Source organism: Ammospiza nelsoni, chromosome Z (assembly GCF_027579445.1).
Source record: "Ammospiza nelsoni isolate bAmmNel1 chromosome Z, bAmmNel1.pri, whole genome shotgun sequence".
In the NCBI taxonomy this organism is placed as follows: domain Eukaryota; kingdom Metazoa; phylum Chordata; class Aves; order Passeriformes; family Passerellidae; genus Ammospiza; species Ammospiza nelsoni.
In genome coordinates this window covers 27327959-27352893 of record NC_080669.1, presented here as the reverse complement: position 1 = coordinate 27352893, position 24935 = coordinate 27327959, and the positions used below count along the sequence as shown (strand labels likewise).

Sequence of the window (24935 nt, the reverse complement as noted above, 5' to 3'; positions counted from 1 at the left end):
ATACAGAAAAAGCTTGATGTTTTTCCATGGCCAAATTATCAATGTTCCCTGTAACAGATTAGCTCTGATCCCATGACACTCACTTCGATGCTCCCACGCTTACTCTGAAGAAGCATTAGGAAACTGATCCAGGTTGAAACTAACCAATGTGGTCATACAACCTTTCCTAGAGGTCAGCATCCATGAGTTAGCTGCCAAATCAGTGTCAGTGCTAGTATGGACTGTAAGGGTAAGCAGATGGGACCAGTCCAAATCAGTTTCATGGGTGTGCCTTTGAAGTAATCCTACTAATTACTGGCAGAACTTTTAATGTCAGACACTGAAAATGCATATACAGTGGAATATTTGGTCTTCAAAATACATCTTTGTAGATAGTTTTAAGTGTCTATAACCTCAGCATTAAAAAAATAAGAACTCTTTAGCTGAATGGTATCGCATGGATTTATCTCCATCTTTATTTTACTTTAAAACCTTATTTCCTTCTAGCTGTCTTTTTTCCCCCTCAACTGGCAATTTAATGGACTTGACATGAGCTAAAGAATTCATTATCAATCTTCATAAGAATTTAGCATGAAATTTAAAGTAGAAGTTAGTACTTAAGGAATAAACTTTGAGAGTTTCAAATATAAAAATTAATTGAGCCAAACAGTAGGCAATACTGTGCCTTGTGGGTACTTTTAATGCAGGTGAGCATATTATGGTGACAAGTCTTTTACTGACCACCACAGTAACCTGCAGCACAATCAGGAAAGTAACACACATATGAGCTGCAGTCCAAAAGAAAGATTTCCAAAGTATTTTTAGGCAGAAGCCCCTGGCATACATGTTAAATCAATGTGACAATAATACTGACAAAATTACGGGTTAATCCATATGGCAACAGAAGGGTCAAGTGCGGCGAAAAAAACTCAAGCCTGCAATTTATTTATTGACACTAATAGGTTACTCTTTTCACCACAAATCTGTCTGTAAGATGCAAGTGCTTTTCTAATGCAAATATAATTTATGGAAAGGAAAAAGGGTAGGCCACCAACTGAAAGAAAACATTTATTGAATCAAAGTCAATACTTTCCTTTTAATATCTACAAGCCAACACTGAACTGACTTTATTCAAGAATGAACACAATGTACAAAAAAAGTATGTCTGTTATAAAAATATGTCAATTTTTTTTCCTGGCTATTGAGCTGAAAACATTTTGGCAAGTGCAAAATAGTTTTGGCAAGCAAATTTAAGCTGCTATTACCAATAACAAAGATCAAATAATTTTGTAATAATTTTGTAGTATATTTAAGAGTCATTGTTAAAGTGGCATTGGAAATGCTAACCCCTAAAAAAAATATATGTATCACTGCACTGCCATGTACTTATGCATCCAGACAATTGAACATCTCATCAGGAATCAGAATCTTTATCAGCGAACACTGTCAAACTACTTTGAACTATTCAACCAGATAAGTGACATCTACCACTGAAATACAACCTAAGGAAGGCAAACTACCTCCATAGCTGTGTATTTTATGTGTTGTTTACAAACAGAGATAGAAGCGTAGGTAGATTCATAGATATTTAAATCACCAGCTGTTGCAATGTGAAATCAGAGAAAGAATAGAAAGAGAATAAAGATTCATTTATGACAGTAGTCTACATGCATATTTGCACATAGAAATGGATTTGATTAGGATCAGTTATGCCTTATTTGTTTAGATGGTTTGGGTCTTTTTCCCTCATAAAAATCTAATGTAACCAGGCCTCAAATAATTGACTTCTCTAAAACCACCAGCAAGAAGCAAAAAAGGGACCACTTATAGAGATAATCTGAAAACAGTGCAATATTAAAATGCAGTTTCACAACATGTGAAAGAAACATGCTTTGGAACCTGAGCAAAAGGCATTTTACTGACTTAGTAAAAAGTCACCCTGTATGTTGTTTTCATTGGCACCTGTTCTGCCAGATTAGTATGTCGCTCTTAGCAACTTCCATGGCCCTAAATATTTAGTACACAGATACTGCCAACTACTTAGAAATGTCTACTAAACTTTTCAGCCAAATTGCAGGCAGTCTGACATGCTGCTACTGGAAATGACTGTACAGGTTGAAATTAATTGTAGAAAGAAAAAGAAGCAGCCAAACATGTTGCTCTTCTGTGTAAATAGACTAAAGCGATTCCACAACACTTAGATACGGTACTACACTGGTTTACGGTCTCAAGGTCAGCTCTTTCAAAATAAATATACTGAACATTTACAACAAATGCCTCATGAATGCAAGCTCTCTCTTTATTATTTCAAGACCAATTGGATAAAAACTAAAATAAAGACATGACTGAAGCAGCTAAGTTACAAGTCCTTTTTCAGAAACAGGCATGACTTGGTGCCACAGCAAAACTTTTCACATCTGCAGTAAGCAATTTTTTTTTTCTTTTAGCACCAAGCAGGCCACCATAAAAAGCAACCTCACAAAGCATGCAGTCATCTACTCTGTTGATTTTGTATGAAATAATTATTTGTGCTTGCAGGTCTCAGACCTTTAAAAAATTCAGTGAACATTAGGTAATTGAAGACACTAGTGGAAACTCATTCATTTCTAAACTATTTGAGTGGAGAAAATATTAAAAGACTAAAAAGCAACAGAATGTTGTGCATTAATGCAAGGGTTAGGAACTTATGTTTTACAAAGGAATTTACTTGCTGCGGCAGTTACGTCTAGATATACACAAGCTGCCTTTTGAGATAGTTAAAAAGATGGCATTTAATGTTTGGCTTATAAAGAAGAAATACTTTTCTAAAAACCCTCTAAAAACCCTAAAAACCCTCTAACGTTATAGATTCCAACACATTAGTATTTCTGAGGAATGAGGAAAGCTAAGAATGGTACTTTAATGTGCCTTAGAACAACTAAAAAGCGACAACCAATCCTAAACAGCTCTGTTGGAATCCATAAAGTTAGAGGGTTTTTAGGAAATGGTTAAAAAAGTATAGGCCTCAGACTGAAGTTTTGTTAGCATTGCAAATACAGCAGAAAAGTTTCCCAAGCAGTAGAGCATACGTGACAAATAACAATGGGCCTCTGTAGAATTGGCTTATAGATGGCAACAAGGTTATTTAAGGTATATCTTTAGAAGGCTAGCATGAATAGAGCTAGTCTGGTTTGTCCAGTGTTGTCCATATCTGGACGTAACTTCCGCGGCAAGTGAGTTCCTTTTTAAAATGTGAGTTCCTAACCCTTGCACAGCTCTACGTCCATGATACTGGTAGAGGCCAATGCGTGCATGCCACTGAAAGGCACAGTCGGACCAATCTCATAAGTGGCATCATCAGAGCAGAACAGCAACTTTTCACTGGACTAATCACGAAGGGTGAACAATGAGCCATCACTTCTCTTGTCATGAGCACAGAAAGCAGTCACCAAGGCAAAAGAGAGGACACAGGAAAGAAGATACAGGAACTCACATAAACCTAAAAGACAGAAAACATGCATTAAACCAAGTTTAGAGCATTCTGACCATCTTCCAACTGCAATACTGCTATACATTGACTTAACACCATACATCTTATGGAAGCACTGCAGGAGTGGTACCATAATCACATCACAAACTTCTTAGGAGATTTGTTTTACAACTAACTTCACCTGCGAAGATCGGCCTACAAGATCACCTTTAGTTAAAACATACTTAAGGTCAGACTGACACAGTCAGAACAATCTGCACTCCATTCTGTGAAAAAGTAACATTCTTACAAGATAGCTAATTTTTTACTCAGAAATGGATTTAAAAATTGGACATCATAAGGACACAGATTTTTATAAAGAGATAATTATAAGGCAGTATAACTGTTTTTCATACTGCTCTAACAGCGCCTAAGAAGTAGAATGAAATACTTACAGGAAAGTTATCCCCAAGGTTATCCTGCCTTTGTATCTACGAGTTGCATTTGAACATTTGCAGATATGCCACCACCATAGCCTCCCTTGGATTGCATCTGATTCTGAATTGAGCTGACCTGGGGATAGAAGGGAAAAGAAGAGTAGAGGAAAGACGAAGAACAATGAGTTGTAGCATCTTCTTGCTTTTGATTTTATTTTTTCTCTAGGTTTAGTTTCCAAGCTCTCCTTTGTTACCAGTAAAGCTATATTACTTTTTCACAAGGACACATGCATCCAAGGCTTGCTGAAATTTTAACTTCAGCATGTAGCTCAGCAGAAAAGATCAAAGAAGTGGTGCTGAGGCAAAAGTTTTTCCTCTCTCCTAAAGAAAACTGGCTGATTCATGGTTTCACTGACCCACTTGATTAATAAAAGAAAAAATAAAAAAATCAAATCTTTTACTGGCCTTGACTCCACCTGACAAACTAAAATTTATCTTGTTATAAGGAAAACGTTCTCAGGCAGGTATAAATGAACCATACATTTATCACTAAGTAAACATCACTATATTAAAGGTATAATATCCAACTTGCAAATATCTGTATGGCTAATTCAGATCATTAAAACAGGGCAAAACTAGGATTTCTTAAATCCAAAAATGGACCTTTTGGTTTGTGGAACATTTTTGATTTATCTATTTACGTGACAATATACAATGCTTGCCTTAATTGATACTGATCCTTTAAATGGAGGACATTTTCTTTTCAAATCACAGTAAATCTGAACTTTCTTGAACATAGCTTATTTGAAGGTATTTTTAGTCTGATGCATATAAATCTTCGTGTCCCCCTTTTCATGCCTCATGTTTCAACACATGCACATCCTGCTATGACTTTCACTGCCTCTATCACCAAACAGAAAAGGAAACCCATAGTTCTTTCCTGCTTGTGTTGCATGAGTCAAAATAATCACGGCCAAGCGCCTGCAGGAAGACAACTTGAATCTTAAAGGTTTGGCCCTTTTTTCTCTGCATCCCAGAGCATACATAACAACTACACAAAGAGTGGAAAATAACATTCATTCAAAGCTATGCCTGCAGGGCACCACTTGCAATTATTTCATCTATGCTCCTCCTTCACAGAGACCTAAAAACACCACTGGAATATCACTGTGCTGTATTTAAAACAGCACAGGAGCAATATTTCCAAGCAGCTTGCACGATATCCCCTGTCTACGAAGATGAAAGAAATATATTTTCTTTTCCACAGCAAGCAAAACACATGCACAGAATACGTCAGCAAACTCATTCTTCCACGTGGTTTTTCAAACCTGTGCGACAAAAGAGCCTGTTTTATTGATCTGTATCTTCAGTGGCATATTGCTATGCAAAGGATTGTGGGTTTTTTGATGTATTTAAGCAGCACAATCTAAAACCATTTTATGCTTCGGCCTTTTGATGAAATAAGTGATACAGTCGCAGCAAAGCAATACTACCATCTTATATTTCTTCAAGGAAAAGTGTTCAGGGCCAATTTTCTAGTGCATCTGACATCAAAGACTACAAACTCAGTAAATGAGTGTGCTGTAGTGCATGGGGACGTATATAAGAACTTTCACATTTTACCAAGCTGCTCATCTTCTTCACTAAGCATCTTTTGCTGCCCATGGCAAAAAACAAAGTCTGAATTCAAGTTTTTTCCTCAGAAAATAATGAATCTACACATAAATGTATTCACAAGAGTGAATATAGGATGCTGGTAATTTTTTCTGAATGAACTCTCAATCCAGCATAAAAAGACCTATAAAAATTCCCAGGCCACATCACCTTTCCACCTAAAAACTTGCTAACAAGACTTGAAAATTTTGGAGAGCAGCAAATCAACACAAATTGCAAGACTGAAGTATTGGTTTTCAAGAGTATTTCTAAAAGTTAGACTAATTTCATGAGTCACACATGAGCACCTGGATATGGAAGTATCAGTCTTAAATTCAGAGATTACTGAATGGAACTAGTCTGCATTAACATTTCAGTAGGTATTTTGTATATGAAAACCTTCGTAGGAGACATACAATTTTAAAATTGCTACGCAAAAAAGGTCTAACGTTTGTAGGCTTTTAAGGTGCCATTCTTTCTGAAGCACGCTCCTTTTGAGGCTGAGCAACAAGAACAAGCACTGTGAGATGCAATTTTTGGTTTTTTAGTTTTCCAAAGATGCCATTGCCTTTCTCTGATGACATGCAAGAGCAAGGTTCTTCTCTCTTATGTCTAATTTAGATGGGACTTAAGGATTTGAAAGATTTTGGAAAGGAAAGAAGATTGTACCCATTAAGAGTCATGCAAACTGTTGTGTTGCTTATGCATCTCATTAAATTTCCCTATTTCCTTTTTTTTTTGCCCTTCCTTTCTGAGTTAGGAAACAGCACAGACAGATCTTGAGAAAGAAAACAATGGAAAACTACATGAAATACATGAAATCAAAGACTGAACTGAAGAAAATGAAGCATTAGAAGAAAGAAATTTCACCACGTACTGTGAAAGCAAAATAGGGAAAAAAGGGATGGAAATAAACAAGAAACAGTGCACAGAGGGCTCCTGCTGTTTAAGTACACCTCTGACAAAGAAGCAAGGCATTCTACAGAGAAGGAAAACAAAAAACCAAAATATTTCAGAAATATTCTGAATAGTCAAAAAAACTATTCAGTCAGAATTGTGAGGATGTATAACAAAGAATATGCTTTTGAAAAAAGGCACAGACAGAAAGTGAATAAAGAACCAAATATAAATGGAAAACCAGTAAATAAATGGCAGGTATTCACCGAAGTTACTCAAAAAAAGAAAGCACAAAGAGGTTCCTGACGGAATGTAATGTCCATACTATAAAGGAAATTATGCAGCAGAAGAACATGTGAAGGTTAACACTGTAATCTTGGAATTTACACTGTGAAGAATGAATGTGGAGACCACCACAGAAGAGGCAGAAAGTATGCAGTGTGATAAAACAGAGATTTGAGCCTCTGAAGCAGGGGGAGTGGGAATGACTATTTTTCAATACAGATACTTTCCATATAGAATCAGAAAAATCTTGCTGGTCATTGATGCAGCACATTATCCAAATGAAAAAAAGAAACAAAAAAGAGAAAAAGAGCTACTTAGAAGCATTCAAAACAAAAAAGTTTATGTAGAGAGACAATAATGATTACCTACTATATGGGGATAAATTGGGTATTATGCAAGAAAAGGATGAGAGCAAACAGGCAAAAAGTGAAAAAAAATAGCTTCAGGCCACCTACACAAATCTCAAATGAGGCAGCTCAGCTGTGAGACTGAGGAAGGTTCCCTCAGGAGAAAAAACAATTACTGAAAAAGCATCAAACAAGCTGGTCACACTAGTCTATTATTTCAATTTATAATGGCTTTAAATATTAATGTAATATATCACATTAAAGAAGGAATCAGCTTTAACTAAATTTTGTCAAGTGGAATTTGTGTTTGGCCATTTAACTTGCTTACAGAGGTTTTACTAAAAATCATTTCCAGCCCACAATGTTGTTTTCGAAAAACATTTTATGATGTTGAATTTTCTAGCTATATCCTTCCTCACTACGTGCCAAGTTAAAAAAAAAATTTTGTGTGATCTCAATAACACCAACTTAAACTAGTTGAAGTTACAAATGAACTCCCTTGCTTACATTTAAGCTTTTTTAGCTCTGCTTTCCATTCTGGTATTTCTGACAGACACAGAGATTTTTCCTCTTTGTCAACAAGTCTTTGTCATCTCCAAATATGTTTTCCTTTAAAGACTATTAATAAAATCAAGAAGTACTTTTCCTCTACATACAACCATTTTCTATATTTTATATTATTGACCTTAGAAACAGATTGATATTTCACAAAAATTTGAAGCTCTAAAACATACACCTCCTTCCATAAGCTCATTTTCATTATTTATCTTAGCTTCTGTTTTTTCACTTTCAGACAGCTAAAAATATTTATTGCGGCCATCTTTCACAGGAAGCTACAAAATCTTACTGTGACACTGCTTGCTCTTGAAATAATTCACACTGCAAACAGGGCTACAGAATATAGAAAAAGCTCAGCAAGAACACCCAAACATAAATTTGTTTGCACTATAAACTGAGGTAAGTTAGAATTCTACATGAACTATATTTCAAACAACTTGAGGCAATTAAGGTAAGAAATCTAGTTAACTATAAGACACTTGGGTTCTTCTATATAATACCTGAGTATATTTTCAAGTATACATCTGTTTTGGTTCATACATATAATCAGAGTGGATTTTTAGTTTAAAATGTATTCTATATAATTTACACAGCACCTAAAATGTGTTATCAATAAATATAGGAATTAAAAAACAATCCGTATTCTTGAATGCTCGTGTTTAGGACTTGGAATTAAAATGCTACAAGGTCATTCCTCAGTTTCATACCGATGCTTTCTTATAGCTGAAAGACTCATTGCTTCAGCTACAACATACAAATACAGTGTTCCTGTATTCTGTCTAATATGAAATGATGTTCATCCACGCATGCTTACTGAATTCATTCCACTGAACAGGTCTCCAGATCCTACATGAGCTGTGTGAACAAAGTTTGTCGGCTCCCCAATCATGCTTCGATCAATCCGCCGTCGTCTTTTCTGAAAGGAAGGTAAAGAAAATATCTGAGATTCACTGAAAAGGCAAAAAACTGTACATATCATAAAGGCAGAAGTTAACCATCTATAGGAAGGATATTGCATATACTGTAAGGTATTTTAACAGAGTCAAAAAACAGAGACCAAATTCTGAGGTTAACCAAGACACTAGTATTACAGTCCTTTTTACTCGGAGGATGTGTACCGACCAGCATGGATACCACTCCCAACATTTAGGCCAACAAAACATTTGTTAATAACCTTAATAAATTCCATATTTATTAACCAGTATTTGCAATGTTTCATACAGTAACTTCTGCCTATATTTGTATTTAAATCATGGTGGGACAGATCAAATTTGAGTAATTCAAAACAATAATTAATGATTAAAGTGTGTTAGAATAGTCCACGAAGCCTCTAACTTACAGAATTTCTTATCTGCATGCCCTGGTATTACTGTTTGCAATATACTTCATGGCAATGTCCAGAACAGTGCCTTGAGTTTGATCAGGGTTAGTCACAGATGTATTTTTACTGAACTCTGAACCCACACACTCAAGATCACTTCCAGTCTGCATGATTCTCAACTGTGAGCTGAAGGGGTGCAGTGCAGTACTAAGGCAAAATGCCAGCTCAGGGACTCTTCTGATTCCCATACCATGCGACAGAAGGCAAGAATTGCTTCAACTCTGCTTCCCGATTTTCAGAGTCACAGCTTCATTTTTTAGTAATCTAATAACATTCAAGTAAAAAAATCAGAGGCAGTAAAGAATTTCTCTAATTAAAGCTGTTTTGGTTGCCTGCCTCCAGCTAAGCATTGCATTTAAATGATAAAAACAAGAAAACCCTATCCTCATTTCTTAGGCCAGAGCCAGGAGCTTACACGGAGCAATTAATGCAGCGTGTAGTCACCATATGCCCACACTCTGAAAAATGTCTGCATTTGGAAAAAAAAAAAGCCACGAAACACAGTTCTAATATCTCACCTTAAGGTATGTTGTACAAAGTAGAGTTTAAGAGCTAAAAACCTACTTGAGCTCAAATGAAACCCTCCTATTACCTTAAAGTTCATTCGGTCTTGTTTTTAATGATCTCTATTTCTAATTGGCTATGAGCTTGTAAGACCACACAGACTCAAGGCATGAAACTACATGCCTCAAGTGGGCTAACTACTATTTCAATAGCTACAGATGAAATCTTTATGAATCAGAGCCCATATCTATGAGAATAAATCATAAGGTTTAGCCAGCAAGTACAGAACAAATTTAGTCCTGTCCTGCCCCTTTTCCCTATTACAAAAGGAGATTTCAGTAGGTTTCAGTACCTTCTTTGCATGCTATGAATAGCTGGGATGAGGAGGAACACGTAAAATTCTGTGGCAACAGCTAAATACAATGATCTGATCTAAGCTAAAACTACTAGTTTTCTCTAATTCCAAAGAATTTTGCAAAATCAATCAATTGATCAAATAAAATATTCCAGCTGTAAAAAAGTTGTATTTACACCATCCTCTACTGTAATATGCTGTAATGTTGACACAGAAAGATGATCTAGATAGCTGTATAAAAATACACTGCTTTAATTAAAACACTTAAAATTATTTAATTCCTGCAGCAGTTGCCTCTCTCCCTCTTTTAAAAAAACAGCAACCAAATGTATCTACACAATACATCCATAATTCATTTTAACAGATTTTTGATGCAGAGACGATATAGACAAACTCAAAGACTTTAGATTTTTCTTATCTTGTTTATGAGTTTTTAAGACAATTTAATGGGTTTTTTTCTGTTCAAAGTAACTTATTTTACTCTTTAACTTGTTAAGATCACTGGCATGCCATTAACATGTGCTGGATCTTGTGAATGACTGTAAATGATTCTCCACTAATCATCAGGTAGTCAACCAGTAACCACTACTTCAACCACACTGCCACCAAACCATGTCTCTTATCTTAACTGAGTTCCTTATCAGAGACCATTAGCCTGCTACATCTGCCTGACATGTGCCCACTGATGTGAGCTCTGTGAAGCTGTGGAACAGTATTTAAATGCAGTGCCACAAATTACTTCACTGTGAAAGTGAACAAAAAATTGATTTCCTTTTTTTTTTTCCTGCAGGAGTACCCAGCTTGCATTTACATTACTGTTTTAGCTTGGATCCCGAGAATGCTTTTGAAGCAACTTTACCACTTCTCACTTATCATGATTCAATTTTAATTTTAGACTAACTCTGGAGTGCAAAAATTACACTTTTTAAAAAATGAAGCTGAACTAGAAGACTAACTGATGTTCTCCCATTGCTATCAGACATGGAGGCCAATGAACCAGGTGAGCCAGGCTGGAGTAGATCACAAGACATCTAATACACATCATGACTCCCCAACAGCAACTATTCTGCTGTCCTACACAGCTGATCCTATTAGAATGTGCTGTTCCTGCAGGCATGGTCTCAGCCACAACCAAACTCACCAATTAGAATGTGTAAAGACATGGGGAGCACTGCAAAAAATAATCTCTTTACAAGGAGCGTAACACAGGAGAAAGCAGTAGGGGAACACGCTTGAAAAGGTTACAAAGCTTTTACAGAGGACACTAGAAATATAAGCTTTGCCAGGATTTCATTCTGAGGTTGTATTTTTTGAGGCCTTGTATCTGTAATAATACATGGATAACAATGTATGTATGCTAATGTAAGAATTAACACATGAGATTGATTTTTTTTCAGTAAACTGAATTTGAAAGAAGCAGCACATTCATCTCCTACGTAGGAAGAAATTAAACATAGTTATGCTCATTTCTCTCTACCATCTGTGGCTTTCCATGCTCTCTCCTTTTGCAGCTCACAAGCCTTCTTACATGACTGATTCGTTGTGGTGAAGGACTAATTTTATGTTCTGGGAGTTAAAAGTGCACTGCTTGGGAAGTGGCCCCTGTCTTCTTCAGGGCCATAGAAACTGTGGCTGATCAGCTGAGATAATCACCATGACTTTCAGGAGGGAAAGACACATCAAACACTTCATGTTAAAAAGAAATAAAAAATGCTGACAGGGCTCAGCAAAATTTAATGCCACTAGGCTTCACCCATACCTCAAACTGCCTGACATCATACCATAAGTAATTACCCCTAGAATACATTTACACACCACTGATTAAGTAATAAGTAGTAATGAAATGTGACTAAAGGTCATCTATAAAACAAATGAATGTTTATGACACTAGTGCAAAGAACTTCAACATACACGCCCCTGAGTATTCGTACCATCTAAAGCTTTGTTTTCAAATGTTTCTGACTAAAGAAATAAATGCTCCAACCTAACTAAATGTCAGCCTAACTACAATGAGTCCTGTGTCCTCTATTTGCATTCCCTGTGGATTTTTTTCCTAGCAGGAGGGAAACAAAAGAAGGTTCATATTATGATTAGCTAACTTGACTGTTATCTTTCCTGACAGTTTAGGTCAAGTTGTTAAAACACTCGGTATCAGTGGACAAAAAACATTTAAAATCTGTATTACAGTATTTTTTCCCCTTTGCCTTGCGCCAAAGCACTTCCCCTTTTACTAGGAGGGCAAGGAGTGACAGGTTGCCTGCCTCCAGACAGATGAGATGAGAGGAAAAGACCTGTAAAAGGATCCTGGAAGTGTACCATGAAGTGCCATCATTAATGGCTTTACTCAGTTTTTTCCCTTGACAGAAAGCTTAAGAATTTGGATTGCAAAGTACATACCACGCAATTTTTACATCATGAAAAGAAAAACTGATCTTGAAACTGAAGCAGAACAGATGCAGGCTTGTGTGTTACATGTCTTGAGAGGAATGGAAATAGTTGAAGACCCACCTAAGAAGCCCTGTTCTGAATGTGTTCTAGATGCAATGAAACAGGATCACATTTCAGTTACCATAGAAATAAAGTAAAAATTGATCTTTTCTATTCTTAACCTGAAAGTGACACTTTGCACCCACACACTAGCATTTCCTTCAAAATACAAGATTAGAAATCAGAAAGCCTCCAATAGTTGCATCACACAAAATATTTTAAGCCTGCAAGTTTCTTGAAACTTTAAACAATTTTAAACTTTTGCCTAAAAAGTTAAATTATACCGTTTCTTTAACCTGCCCTTCAGCAAAGCCACAAACATTTCACTGAAATACTGTTTTTCACAGTTCCAAAGACTACTTATGGCAAGAAATTCAAAACTGTAATTTGTTTCTTTAAACATACTGATGGGTCCAGAAGTATGTAAAATTTCCTTTCTATTCCCCTGTATTTTTGGCTTTCAGGGAAGAGGTTATCTGTCTTCACTATCTCCAGATTTTGTCCAGGGTTCAGGCTGCACTTCTTTAGCTCGTGCCCTTTCGTACGTGATGGCAACACCTCTGAATTAGGCAAGCTCTCTGCCTGTATGAAAAAGACAAGTTTGGGAATTTTTTCTCCTTCGCGTGGTAATGCACCCCTCTCTGCTCTTCATGAGAGGTCCTCTCAAAAAAAAAAAAAAAAAAAGTTAAGACACAGAGTAACACCAAGGTCTCAAACATATTAAAAAAACAAAATTAAGTGATGTCACTTAGATCTTGGAAGGCTGACAATTACTTTCCTGCTGGAAGCTGAAGATGCAAGTGAAGTCAACTTTAGTATGAAGTTTCATACAAAGAAATTCCAAAGTCAAGTGCCAGCCCACATTTGGTGGGTATCAAAAGCAAAGCAATCTGTTAAGCTCCAGAAGAGCACATTCTGCTAATTCCACACCAGATATTTTGAGATGGCTGTGACAGACATATCAGAAATCGAAGTCCAAGTGAAATGTGACAACAGCATTCCAAAGGATCCCACAACACAAAAGTCTGCGTGGATTCTACCTGCAGCAGGCAGACCTCAAATGAAAGGGGTACTGCAGGTGCAGATGAGGAATGTGCACTAAAGTACATGGTGGAAACTGAAGAAATTCAGGGGAGATGATGTATTATGGCCTTATTGTGAATACAAAATTGCTGAAAACAATGCTTCTTTATTAAAATTCACACACATGGCATCTTTCTCCTATTGCTTACCCATTTAATTTATCCCACTTTACAAAACAAGAAAAAGTGCCAACTCTTTTTTTCCACAGAGAAATGTTCTTTATCCAGCTGTACAATGTCCTGGCTATTTATACCTTAGGATCTCAGTAAACTAAACTGTAAGAAACCAGACAACAGAATGCCCACTCTCCTTAATGTCTACATGAGCAAAAAATCAGTGGCAGGGACAGGCTGGATCTTTGCACCTCACTTTGAGAATAACAAAATCTGGTATGTAAGTCACAAGTAGTAAATCCTTGTTTTAATCACTCTTCTCTAAAACTAACAGAGACAGAGTTATGTTTGGATTGAGGAAAACTTTTTTTAAATTAATACTTGCTAATAGCATCAAGCTATCACAAGGGAAGGATAACTTTCCTACTGCCAACTTTTTAGCATTTACTCAAATGGTAGGAGTAATTTTTAGTAATTGTTTTATACATATAGTTTTTACTTACTTCATATGCAGTAAAAATACACTGCACATAACATATTTAGGAGTTACTGAAGTTATATTAGTATATCATGCATCTAAAGACATTTTTTATGTCATTCCATATTTATCTGTGTCCCAAAAGTACAGGGCACAGTACAATACATTTAGAGAGGAAGTAACATGCTGACCTGATCTATCTAGTCTGATTTTGTGCACTGTGTTTCCAACCAGATGCAAATCAATATGAAGTGTTCCGTACATAAAATACCAAGTGATGTACCTTCCTTTTTTTAATCAAGATTATCTAGTCTTTCATTTTAACTACCTGTAGAAGCATAAGTTTTGTTCAAATTTGTCACAATTTCTCCTTATTCTTCAAGACACAATTATTTTTCATGACATATTATTTTGGCTTGATACATAATGAGGAAAACCAAAACTTTGTACCATGCTTTGGCATCTCAACTGATACAGAGCAAAAAGATCAGCTTCCAAGATTGATTTTCCAGTCTTGCATCAATTTCTTCTCTAATATCAGACTATTAAAAAAACGAAAGGAATGGAGATTGTATAGATCAATGTATTAGTAACACTCCACTTTTCAGTGGGTTATGGCAGGACCATCTGTGGCTTCAGTGAGCCCTGTTCACCTGCTAGGCTTGCCTTCGTGGAGTCAGCAATGCTTACTGTTGGCTGGCAGGCTCAGCAACCTTGCCAAGCCAAAAAATAGTTTTCCCCTTCCCTTAAATGAATACAGTTACAAAACAGGCTTATCTCTCTTGGCAAATGCTAACTAAAGAAGATTTAATTCCTCTCCACAGCCTTATTTGAGATTTAATAAATTTACTTGCTAACTCCCTACATGGAAATTCTCCCTGGTGAGCAGAGAACTAAACAATCCATCTGCACGTTATAAAGAGTTGCTTTGCAGAATGGGTTTCTGTGGTCAGAGAATAATCCCTTAACGTTGCCTCAAAAAGTTTTCTTTTTTAAAAGCAAAAAATGACTGTGCATTCATAAACACTAGAAAGCTACACAGCTTTTAATACTTGTCTCCACAACATGAGGATGAATTTTGACTGCTAGCTCAGCCACTACATAGGCATGAAATACAATAAGAAACAATTCACTCTCTGATACTTCCTTGCAAGCCTGCCCTTTAAGTAACAGTATGGTAGTTAGAACATAATGAAATACAGTAACTTTTAACATCATCTAACCTTTGTAACACTAGGAGATCTAGTGCCAATTATATCTTTCCATTCTAAACCAATCCAAATCCCCAACTCTCCTAAAGCAAAATAAATCCCAGTAAAGCCACCCAACTGCTACTCTTATGATAGACAGGGCAAATACAAAGAAGGAATATGCTCCTAGTTTTCCTCTATATCTACCTGCTATATTTGTTCTCACTATATTTTGCTTTCACACTATATGGGTGCACTATCAAGACACTGATAGTACATATACGATGTGGATTTTTTTAAATTAAGTAAGAAGAACTATCAGACGATAGGTTCTCACATCTATTGCGTTTGACGTTTCAGAAATAAACTTCAATCAGCAAGCCTTTTTTGGAGAACTTCTGTTACCACTTATTCTATAAGAAGTGGTAACGGAAGTTCTCCAAAAAAGTTCTGGTAGATGAGATAATTTCATGATTACCCAATGCAAAAAGCAAACTCTTAAACTGCAAATTCCCTTTGGGTTCTTTTTACCAATCAAGATAAGCATCCCTGAGGACATTTCAATGACAGAACTGTATGAAACAAAGCCATTTGCTGGCTTTGTATTCAAAAACTCCCCTGAAACTTCAAAAGCAGTTGCAGGCCAAAGATTAAAAAAAATTCCCAAGCCAGAAAGCTAAGGGAAGGATTTAATCAAAGATAGTCAAGATGGTCAACAATTTCAAGATGGAGAATTTGGATGGTCAGAGGAGAAACTGAAACCTTTCCCTTTATTTTCCTTCTTTGACCTTTCACACTTTTTGTATCTGCTCTTAAAAAATACCAGCAGCAAGACTCCCTCTGCTTTGGCACCCATCTGATCCTCCAGACACTAACACACAGGAAGGGCTAGGTACTTGCTCAAAATAGGAAGTATCAGTTCACCCTGCAGAGGTAGTTTTCTGTCCTCCCACACACATGCTGTTCTACTTCCAAAATACTCTCATAGACAGAACATCTGAATGTGTATAAAGACAAGCTGTGGTCTGAGTGTGTGTCTCAGTTCCCAAGAGTGACCCATCAAAACAGCCTAAAAAGGTTGTAGCATCTTGCATCAAACTCTACATAAGGGGGCTGCAAGGGCAGGAGTACCCCTTGCATTTGTTTTTTTGCATTGAATATTAAGATGCCTTTCTCCACACTTTCCACCCTAATTAGGAACCTACAGATTCATGTCAAAACCAACACAAAGTATGTATGCATGTGAAGCTGAAAAGCTAACACCCATCTCTACCAACTAGATCATTAGGTAGCAAATTAACACTGTGAAAACAATGGCTGGATGTACAGGATCATCAAACAGTCAGTGTGATATTTTTGAAGAAGAAAGGTTGCACGTTCCCTAAACATTTCCCTGAATATAGTGGTGTCCTCATTTTTTTCAGCTGTTTTAAATCTGTGATGTTACACTGCAGTCCATCATTTATACAATCTCCAAGTACTATATAAAAGTTGTTGAAAGAGACACCATACAGAGTAATATTAAAATTCCAGTCAGCAATAGCATATGTTTAACATTTCAGTGTTTAATTCAATTTTTGAACCATGAAGTGACAATAAGCATTTGAAGTGTAGGAGTCCACATACTCTCTCAATGAGCCAGAGCAGGCCTATGAGTTTCAAATGCCCCATGTCAAAACATGTCCCACACAGAAGAAACAGAGATGCACAACTAAGGTAATGTGCAAGATAGATTGAAATGCTAGGCACTGCCTCCAAACTACTGAATTTTAGTGACAGATTTTTTCTAAAACAGTAACATGTGATATCTAAGCCCAGCATAACGATGTTCTAACCAATGCTGTGATCTCCATCAACAAGATACCAAAGCTGCTGCCCTCACTAAAACACATTTTTCTCAGTCTCCTACTTGGGCAGTTTTTAGCAGATTGTTTAAAGATTCCTGACTGGTTAAGGATCTTACAAACTCTGGCTTCATCACAACACAAGCAGGAGGAAACTGGCACAGGCCTTCAAGCCAGCTCGTAAGCAACAGAGCTAAGTAGCAGGTCTCCAGCACACCCAGCTTTCATTAAGTTTCCAAAAGTTCATGATGCCTCATGATTTCTCTAGCTAAAGGAGTTAGGAAATTGAGACTAGGGAATGAAAAGACGTAAGTTTTTTAATAATGTGAGCTGTTACAACTAGCATCTAATAAGCTGATTATCATGTGTACACTGGATTTAGCTTTTACAGGAAAATCACTTGGCACGTCCTGACTGACTCAAGTGGAAAAAAATTATGAAATATGATTGTCTGAGCTCATCAGGAAAACAACTAGCAGTTCCATTCATGTATATAAAAAAGCAAAATTAAAGGAAAAATAAAATAATCTGAAATGCCAGCAAAGATGGCATCATTAAATCTTTGCAAAATCAGGTTGATTTTAAGTTTCAATTTCTCATCAAATTAATCTATTTCCTAACTTTATACATCAAACTGGATTGCACATAATCTCAAACAGCTCCTATTTTTTTAGGAAATTCACCACCTTCTAGCATCTTTTCAAGTATAAGCTTTTTGGTTTGTTTACACAATATTCCATTATATTATGATGATGTTAGCCATCATATGACAAAATTGGCAATTGTAGCCTATGTTTTCTAAATAAATAGGAAATAATTGCCAGATGAGGTCAAATGACTCTGAAGGACAATAGGTCTTTTAAGAAATGTGTTTAGATCACACATCAAAGGGAACTTGTTTCATTCCAGATGCTTGAACCACCTTTAAGTTACACAGTAAATCCCAATCTATTCCTTGGCATTAGCTAGAAAACACTGTCCTTTTCAAAAAACACATTAGTAAAATTTTGACATTTGCAACTTTCAACTTGGGTGTCATTTTGTCCACAAATTTACTTATCCTTCTAATAATTTTATTTTTATTACTTTTGGTGGTTTAATGTCTCTTTAAGATATTTTTTAAAAAAGGTATTAACAAAAACCCAGTAATCTAAAAGAATCACACCCATTTTTTACTACAATAACCTTACTGCTTTAATGTCTTTAAACTGTGAAGTCTGACTGTAGATTAATAGGTAACAAATCAAAGGACAGTAGAGCATGATGAAAGCAACAAATCCTAGACTCAGAACAGTCTGGATTGGAAGAGACTTTAAAGACCATCCTCTGACCCCCATGTTTCCACTGCCCTCCCAACACTTTCCACCAGAACACACTGCTCCAAGTTCCTGACAGGAATGTGGCAACAGTAACTTCCCGGCACAACTTGTTCCAGTATCTCAGGATTCTCACAGTAAGTAATTTCTTCCTGATATCTAATCTAATCCTACCTTCTTTCATTTAAAAGCCATTCCCCCTTGTCCTACGACTAGCTGTGCTTGCAAGAAGTCCCTTCCTAGCCTTTGTAGGCATCCACGTCTGTCATACCAGCTTTGGTTTCTCAGCAAAAATCAGAGTATTACCATATCAACTCTACCCTTACAGCTGAATAACTTCCAATGCTTTAGCTGTTGCGTGGATTGAATGCTCATTATCAGCCTGCACAGATGAAAATAAAGTTAATCACTGAAACTACAGAGTCAATCCAGATATATTACATGGGTAAGGAACAAAAACTCTGCTGTACAGGACATAGGAAGAGAGACTGTGATACTGGGTTTGCTCATCTGTAAGAAGTGAGACATCTCCTTGTGGTCTTAATGGTATTCCATTACCTATATAGGAGGGAACAGAAGACAGAAAGCCATGAAGGTGCACAGCGCCAGTTTGAGAAGTTACCCAAAGTCACAACATAGAAAACACCAATTAAACATGTGAATACAATAAACATTTATGTAGGTGGTCAAACGCTGCACCAAAAACCCAGTGAATCTGCATGTCCATCCTTTGAAATCCCCAGAATACAACTGGTCCTGCAAAGTCTAGCTGGTTCTGCTTTGAGCAGCTGCATTGCACCAGATGGCATCCAGAGGTGTCTTGCAGTCTAGACTACAAGCCTCTAGCTTCAGATGGTGATGAAGAGCGGGCTGCAACTGACTTTCCTGCATATTCTCCCTCTGTTGTATTTTTCTTACATCCCCCCATAACCAAAAATGATAAGAACATAAACCAGAGGTTAAACGAATGATAGAACAACGCACCACAGACAAACTTTCTGGGAACTTCTAATAGCTTCTTATAGAAATCAAATCACAAAGTCTTGATAAGAGCATGCCACAAACTCTATCATGTTGAGCTTTCTTTCCATTCGCTTACTGACCTTTCCCAACAAGAACACAGGAAATACTTGCAAGATCATCTGGCATGATGAGAACTGTAGTTCTCTAGAGGATGTAGCCAGGATTACAACATGTAGCCTGCTCCGTCAAATGAACGTCTCCTTACTTCCAAGATACAAAAAACAAAAGCTTTGGGTGTGCTTAAGGACACTGAGCATTGAAACAGTTTGGTTAAGAAATTATCTTCCATGCGGTAGTAAGACTTCCTAGAGATAGCTGACTAAAGAGGTTTGTTATGTCTTGTGTGTGCAGGTGTCTGAAAACATTTGCATCTTGAGGGAAGCACACGTGGCATAAGGTACACTACATGCAAGCCTTCTCTAATCCTTTGTACACTCTGCATCTTCTCCAACACAATGATATGCACATACAAAATTTCACTGCAGAAAACTAAAAGAACAAAAAATAAGCTGAAGTATTACCTTAAACAGGTAATAGCCACTGTCAGACACAGGATCCTCATACTCACCATATAAAACCAATCCCTTCGTAAGCTTAACACCTTCTCTGGACCAACTAAAGTATCTACTGCACTGAAGGTAATACTTCTAAAGGCACTGCCATATGTTCTCAGAAGCCTGCACATTCTGATTCACCTTTAACTATGACAATAAATCAGGGCCTACGTGGTATTTTCAAAAAATCTCTTTATGAAATTCATTGTAATTCCCTTACTGGGAAACAATGAATTTTCATGAGTTATGGCACTGTTTGTTTTTTAGCAGTAGGATTAATGAGTGGAAGATCTAGTACTTTTGCTACAGGAAAAGACAAAGACACAATATTTAATAGCAATATTCTCAGGAATCAAAAAAACACACAGTGAATTCACGAGTTTTTAAACACCTCTGTATCATCTTAGAAACTTGGCATTAGTTCACCCAGACAGCAGCAGCTTCTTGTTGGTATATGTGTGTATATGTATATATGCATATATATGCAACAAAATACCTGAATATTTTCCTAGTTTTCTAATAATATATTGTATAGACTACTTACTCCTCAGTGAAGTTTCACCAAAATGAACTTGCTCTAAATGCAGATACTTTCTTCTTAAATTTTTTTTTTTATACAAATCCCTTTTTAAGGGAAGTGATCCCATTACAGCTTTCTGTGTCTCAGTCTGAGACACACTCCTAACAGCTAACCTTTCTGGAGATCCTCCCACTGGCATTTCCTTGCTAAGTTATTTGTCATCTGAGTGACCTCAGCATTGTCTCAGGGTTGTCCCTCCTGCTCCAAAGGCATACTGATCAGTTACAGCCTCAGCATGAGTGCTGTCACCTAGCCTTGGATACCCCTATCTGCAGTAGGGGAGAAGAACTTGTAAGCATGGAATCACAAATTTCCTTCAGTGGCAATCCCATTTCTTGCTCTTGTGAGGACTTCTGCAAAGCTGCCGAATTTGACTTTCAGTCTGTTCATACAGCTCATTTCAGGAAAATCATTTTGTAAAAAATAAATCCCAAAATACATTATTATGTGACAATCTGTCTCTGCTTGTGCTTGAGGCATCAAAGCAAAAAATACTAAGAATCCACACAAGGGAAGGAGGAACAGCCTCCCATGTTCTTCCCATAATAAGAAAAATAGTCACACATTTGAAATGTGATCTCACTAGTGGACATTAAAATGCTGACACTATACACAAAATCATTAAAATACAATACAATAAGCAGCCAAGACAATTTAGCAAGGGGTGGCCCAGTAGGTATTTTAGAGATCTTTACACATCAAGCCTACACAGAGCATGGCTAGAAGCATCTCTGGAAGAGTAGTCTACCAGAAAGTCTTAAGGAATGTTCAAATCAGCAGCTGTGCTTAGTCTTAGATTAGCTTTCTGCTCAGCTTTTGACAAATTCAGAGCAGTAACTACCACAAAAGCCTCTGTCTGATGTGTGGCTAATATCCCCAAACGACAGAAGGGAAGTTGTTCAGGCACCAATTAACAAGTTCCAACAGAAACACGGCAGCAAAGGAGGAGCAACATGGTGTGCCATTGAAAATCTGTCAGTGCAAACAACAGACAATAAAGACAAAAGGACATTGTGTAGGAAAACTCGTCAAGCACTGCAAGCCTACATATTTTATTACAACAAGGAACATAAAAAGGAAGTCCTTTCAATAATTTTCTATTTTGTCTATGTCTTCTACTTGCATATGTTTTGATAACATTACATACAATTCCCTCAGCCTACTATTGGCAATTCTGAGGCTGAATTCACTGTAGAAATCCAGGAAATATATAGTGTGGTTTTCTCAGTGTGTCAAATCTAGTCATCTTACAGACTAACATGAAATATTGGAGCTTCTTATGATAGGAAGAATAGGAAAGCATGGTTTCCTACTGTCAACTGCACAGGGAGCTTTGGCATTGCAACACTGAGCACCATGATAAACCCAAGATTTCTCCGGGTTCATGCATTATTGGCAACTTCAGGGCAACTGCTTCCCAGTTTCACAAGTGTAGGCAGCTTCTCTCAAAACCAAGATACACCCAACATCAGCTTTTGGCTATAGATTTGCAGTGACTGGCAGTTAAAGTCAGAATGAAGAATAAAAAAGAACAATAAGCACACAGAGCAAAATCAGGTCTTCTGAAGAGCTTCTGGCTGGGAATTTTTGAACTGGCCGCATAATAACAACTGTACATTATTTATAGTAAGTATTTTTCATTTTACTCTTCAGCAAATGGAACCATGGGATATCTAAAAGGACAGCACATAACTCCATATTCCTAACAACTAGAATTACGAATACAAAATTGAATAGTAATTTTTGGTAGGAAGATAGATATTGTTCCTAAATTAAAGAAAAATGCCAACAACCAAGATAAAATATTACCACCACCACTTTGTGTTTCATAATCTGAAAGAGGACAGGTACCCCTCACTAACACCCAGGTTTTCAGTGGACTATGGTACCTACACTAACTAGAAAAAAAGCTTTGAACTACTGGCTTGGCAGCATGACAACTACCAAATCTTGACCATGTTTGATTATTTTAGGAGTTCCCTAAGCCACAATGTCATCAGGCTATATACCACCCAGAAACACGCTTCCACGATCAAGGCACAGAATTTGCAAGAATTGAATTCTCTTCCCAGACTTCTTGCAAGGTTTCTATGCCTAAACCTTGCTTCATCATCTCACCAGGTTTCCCTGAACATCTGTCAATGTCCTTGAACAGAGGCTTTAGAGTAGCCAACTACAACTGCTGTCATGTAGACATTGTAGACAATGTAGACATTGACAATGCTTCTCAACTGTGGTAAAGTTTTAGACTATGGAGAGATGTATACTACATCAAAATAATTTAGAACAATAATTGGCTCTGGTTTTCTCTATAGCATCATTACAGACATTTTTAAAATTAATTTCTTAAGCCTTGAAGCTCATTTTAATGCACACTGAAAATGCAAATATATTTTGAGTACAATTTTTGAATACAGTATTTGTCAAAACCCAAGGGAAAAAAATATTCTCCACTAAGAACATGACAAAGCTGTTTGCTTTCCAGCTGCAAAGCTAAAAAAAACCAAAACAACATTCAGCATTTTCATGAGACTCATCATATCCTCTTAGGGATTACTACATAAAAATATTGAGAAATTCAAACCTTTCTGCCCTTCCTAATTGTTTCCCAGCAAGGTTTACTTTCAGACTGTATATTTCATTTTCAGAAAATTAACTGTAACTATACAATTCCGTGTTCAGGAATTGTATAGTTAGAGTTCATTTCCTTTTTAAGAAACTAAACCACATAAATTTGCATGTGGCTGTTTATCTGTGATAACAGTAAAAGTACAAACCATACCACAGTCTGCGTATCCAACAGAATTTCTTGTCTTCAGCATTACAAAAATAAGTGTCTGGTATGTTTGGGTATAAAAAATACTTTGTCAGTAATACTCACCCCTGCAATGCCTGCAGAGCCAACATTGCTAAGAACCTAAGCTGAATTCTATTCCTCATTGGGCATGACCAAATTATTTACTAAATTCCAGTGAGCTGAAGCAGGGGGATTGTTCACAGAAAGCTTTCTGTAACCATGTGGGAAAAAGATTCAGCTTGGCTCTCTGAACACAGTGGGAGCTTGTAGAGCTGGCAACTGGAAGTTCAAAAGTGATTCCTTGTCAGAGTCAACCACTTGATGCACATTTTAGTGATCAACAAAGAACTTCAGGGTAAAATAGGTTTTTGAGCTGTCTCAGAGTATCCTTCAAATGAAAAAGTTAGCTGGTCATTTAGACCTAAGTTACAAACACACCAATACCAAATAAAATCTCACTCCCTTTATGATTTTTCTTTCTTTTTCACTGGGGAATAATGTGACCTGACTAATTATAGAAGACTAAGTTATGTAAATTGTTATGTAATGTAAGGTATTGTAGGGCACCTGGTCACTATTCCTGTAATAAAGATAGATCAGACTAGTGTAAGCTCTTCTGTTTTCTACTTAACAAAGTGAACTTTATTTACGCAGGTGTCTAGTCTAGAGGCACTGAGAAACAGACAGAGATATTGCAAAATATGATTTTGGTGATATGAAACATGCTACTAGTATACAAGGAGAATAATTTCACTGACGCGGGGGACGATCAAGACGCCCTCACATTTTTAAGGTGTTAAAGCATTTGTTTTGCAGCACTTGGGTGAATACTGGTCCTGTCAGAAACTCTTCTTGTTTTATAATCTGATTAGATACAAAAAAGCTGTTTACAATGAACATCTAGTAAGTAAAACAAAAACCAAAAAAACAACAAAAATCAGAACCAAACCATGTAATCCAGAATTAGCACCATCCATTTTAAAATCTAGCAATAATAAATTTTTGCCTTAGCACTCAAGATGAGCTGCCTTCAAAGAAAACCATGATGCTTATACACATGCCCCATAAAAACTACTAATAAGCTTCCAAGAGTATCTTTGCAGTCAGCAGGATCCCAGGGAAGCACCAAGGAAAATACTCTGCAGTTGTAATTCAGCAGATTATCCCAAAACAGAAAAAAGAACCCAAAGCAAACAAAACAACCCCACCAACTAAGCAGCAACAACAAGAAAACCCCAACAACAGAAAAAACAAAAAAAGACCACTACCACCAACAAAACCCCAGTCAAAACTCCCCCCAAAGCCCCAACCTACCAAAACAGACCAAACGAAAACCAACTAAACAGCAAAATCCAACCCATAATACAACAAATATTTTCACAAATCAGAAAAAATGTCTGTGCCATGTAGAAGAACCTGAGGTTCACAGCCTGCAGAAATCCCCACAGTACTCAGCTCTTAAAACACATAATCAGCTAACACACAACTATCTTTGTGCCTCAGTCACTTTTTTCTCTGTTTTTAATCTAGGTGTGTATCTATGAAAAGGTGTGAACTTCCTCTTCATTGTCTTCTCTGTGTAGGAACATTAATCTCCTTTGATAATGGAAATATTGGCATTTTATT

The 24935-nt window shown here is 36.8% G+C and overlaps 1 protein-coding gene across 3 annotated transcripts in view; it reads right to left on the bottom strand.

Annotated features, from left to right (window-relative positions):
- Positions 1-1034: 1034 nt before the first annotated feature.
- The window catches only part of CDC42SE2 (CDC42 small effector 2), an 84211-nt gene continuing 60310 nt past the window's right edge, over positions 1035-24935 (bottom strand). For all 3 annotated transcript variants that reach the window (XM_059491922.1, XM_059491920.1, XM_059491921.1), the window contains 3 exons: positions 8419-8520; positions 3883-4000; positions 1035-3457 (listed from right to left, as the gene is read on the bottom strand). In XM_059491922.1, the coding sequence (XP_059347905.1) occupies positions 3902-4000; positions 8419-8520 (201 nt within the window). In that variant the 3' untranslated portion in view covers positions 1035-3457; positions 3883-3901. The remainder of the gene's footprint in view (positions 3458-3882; positions 4001-8418; positions 8521-24935) is intronic.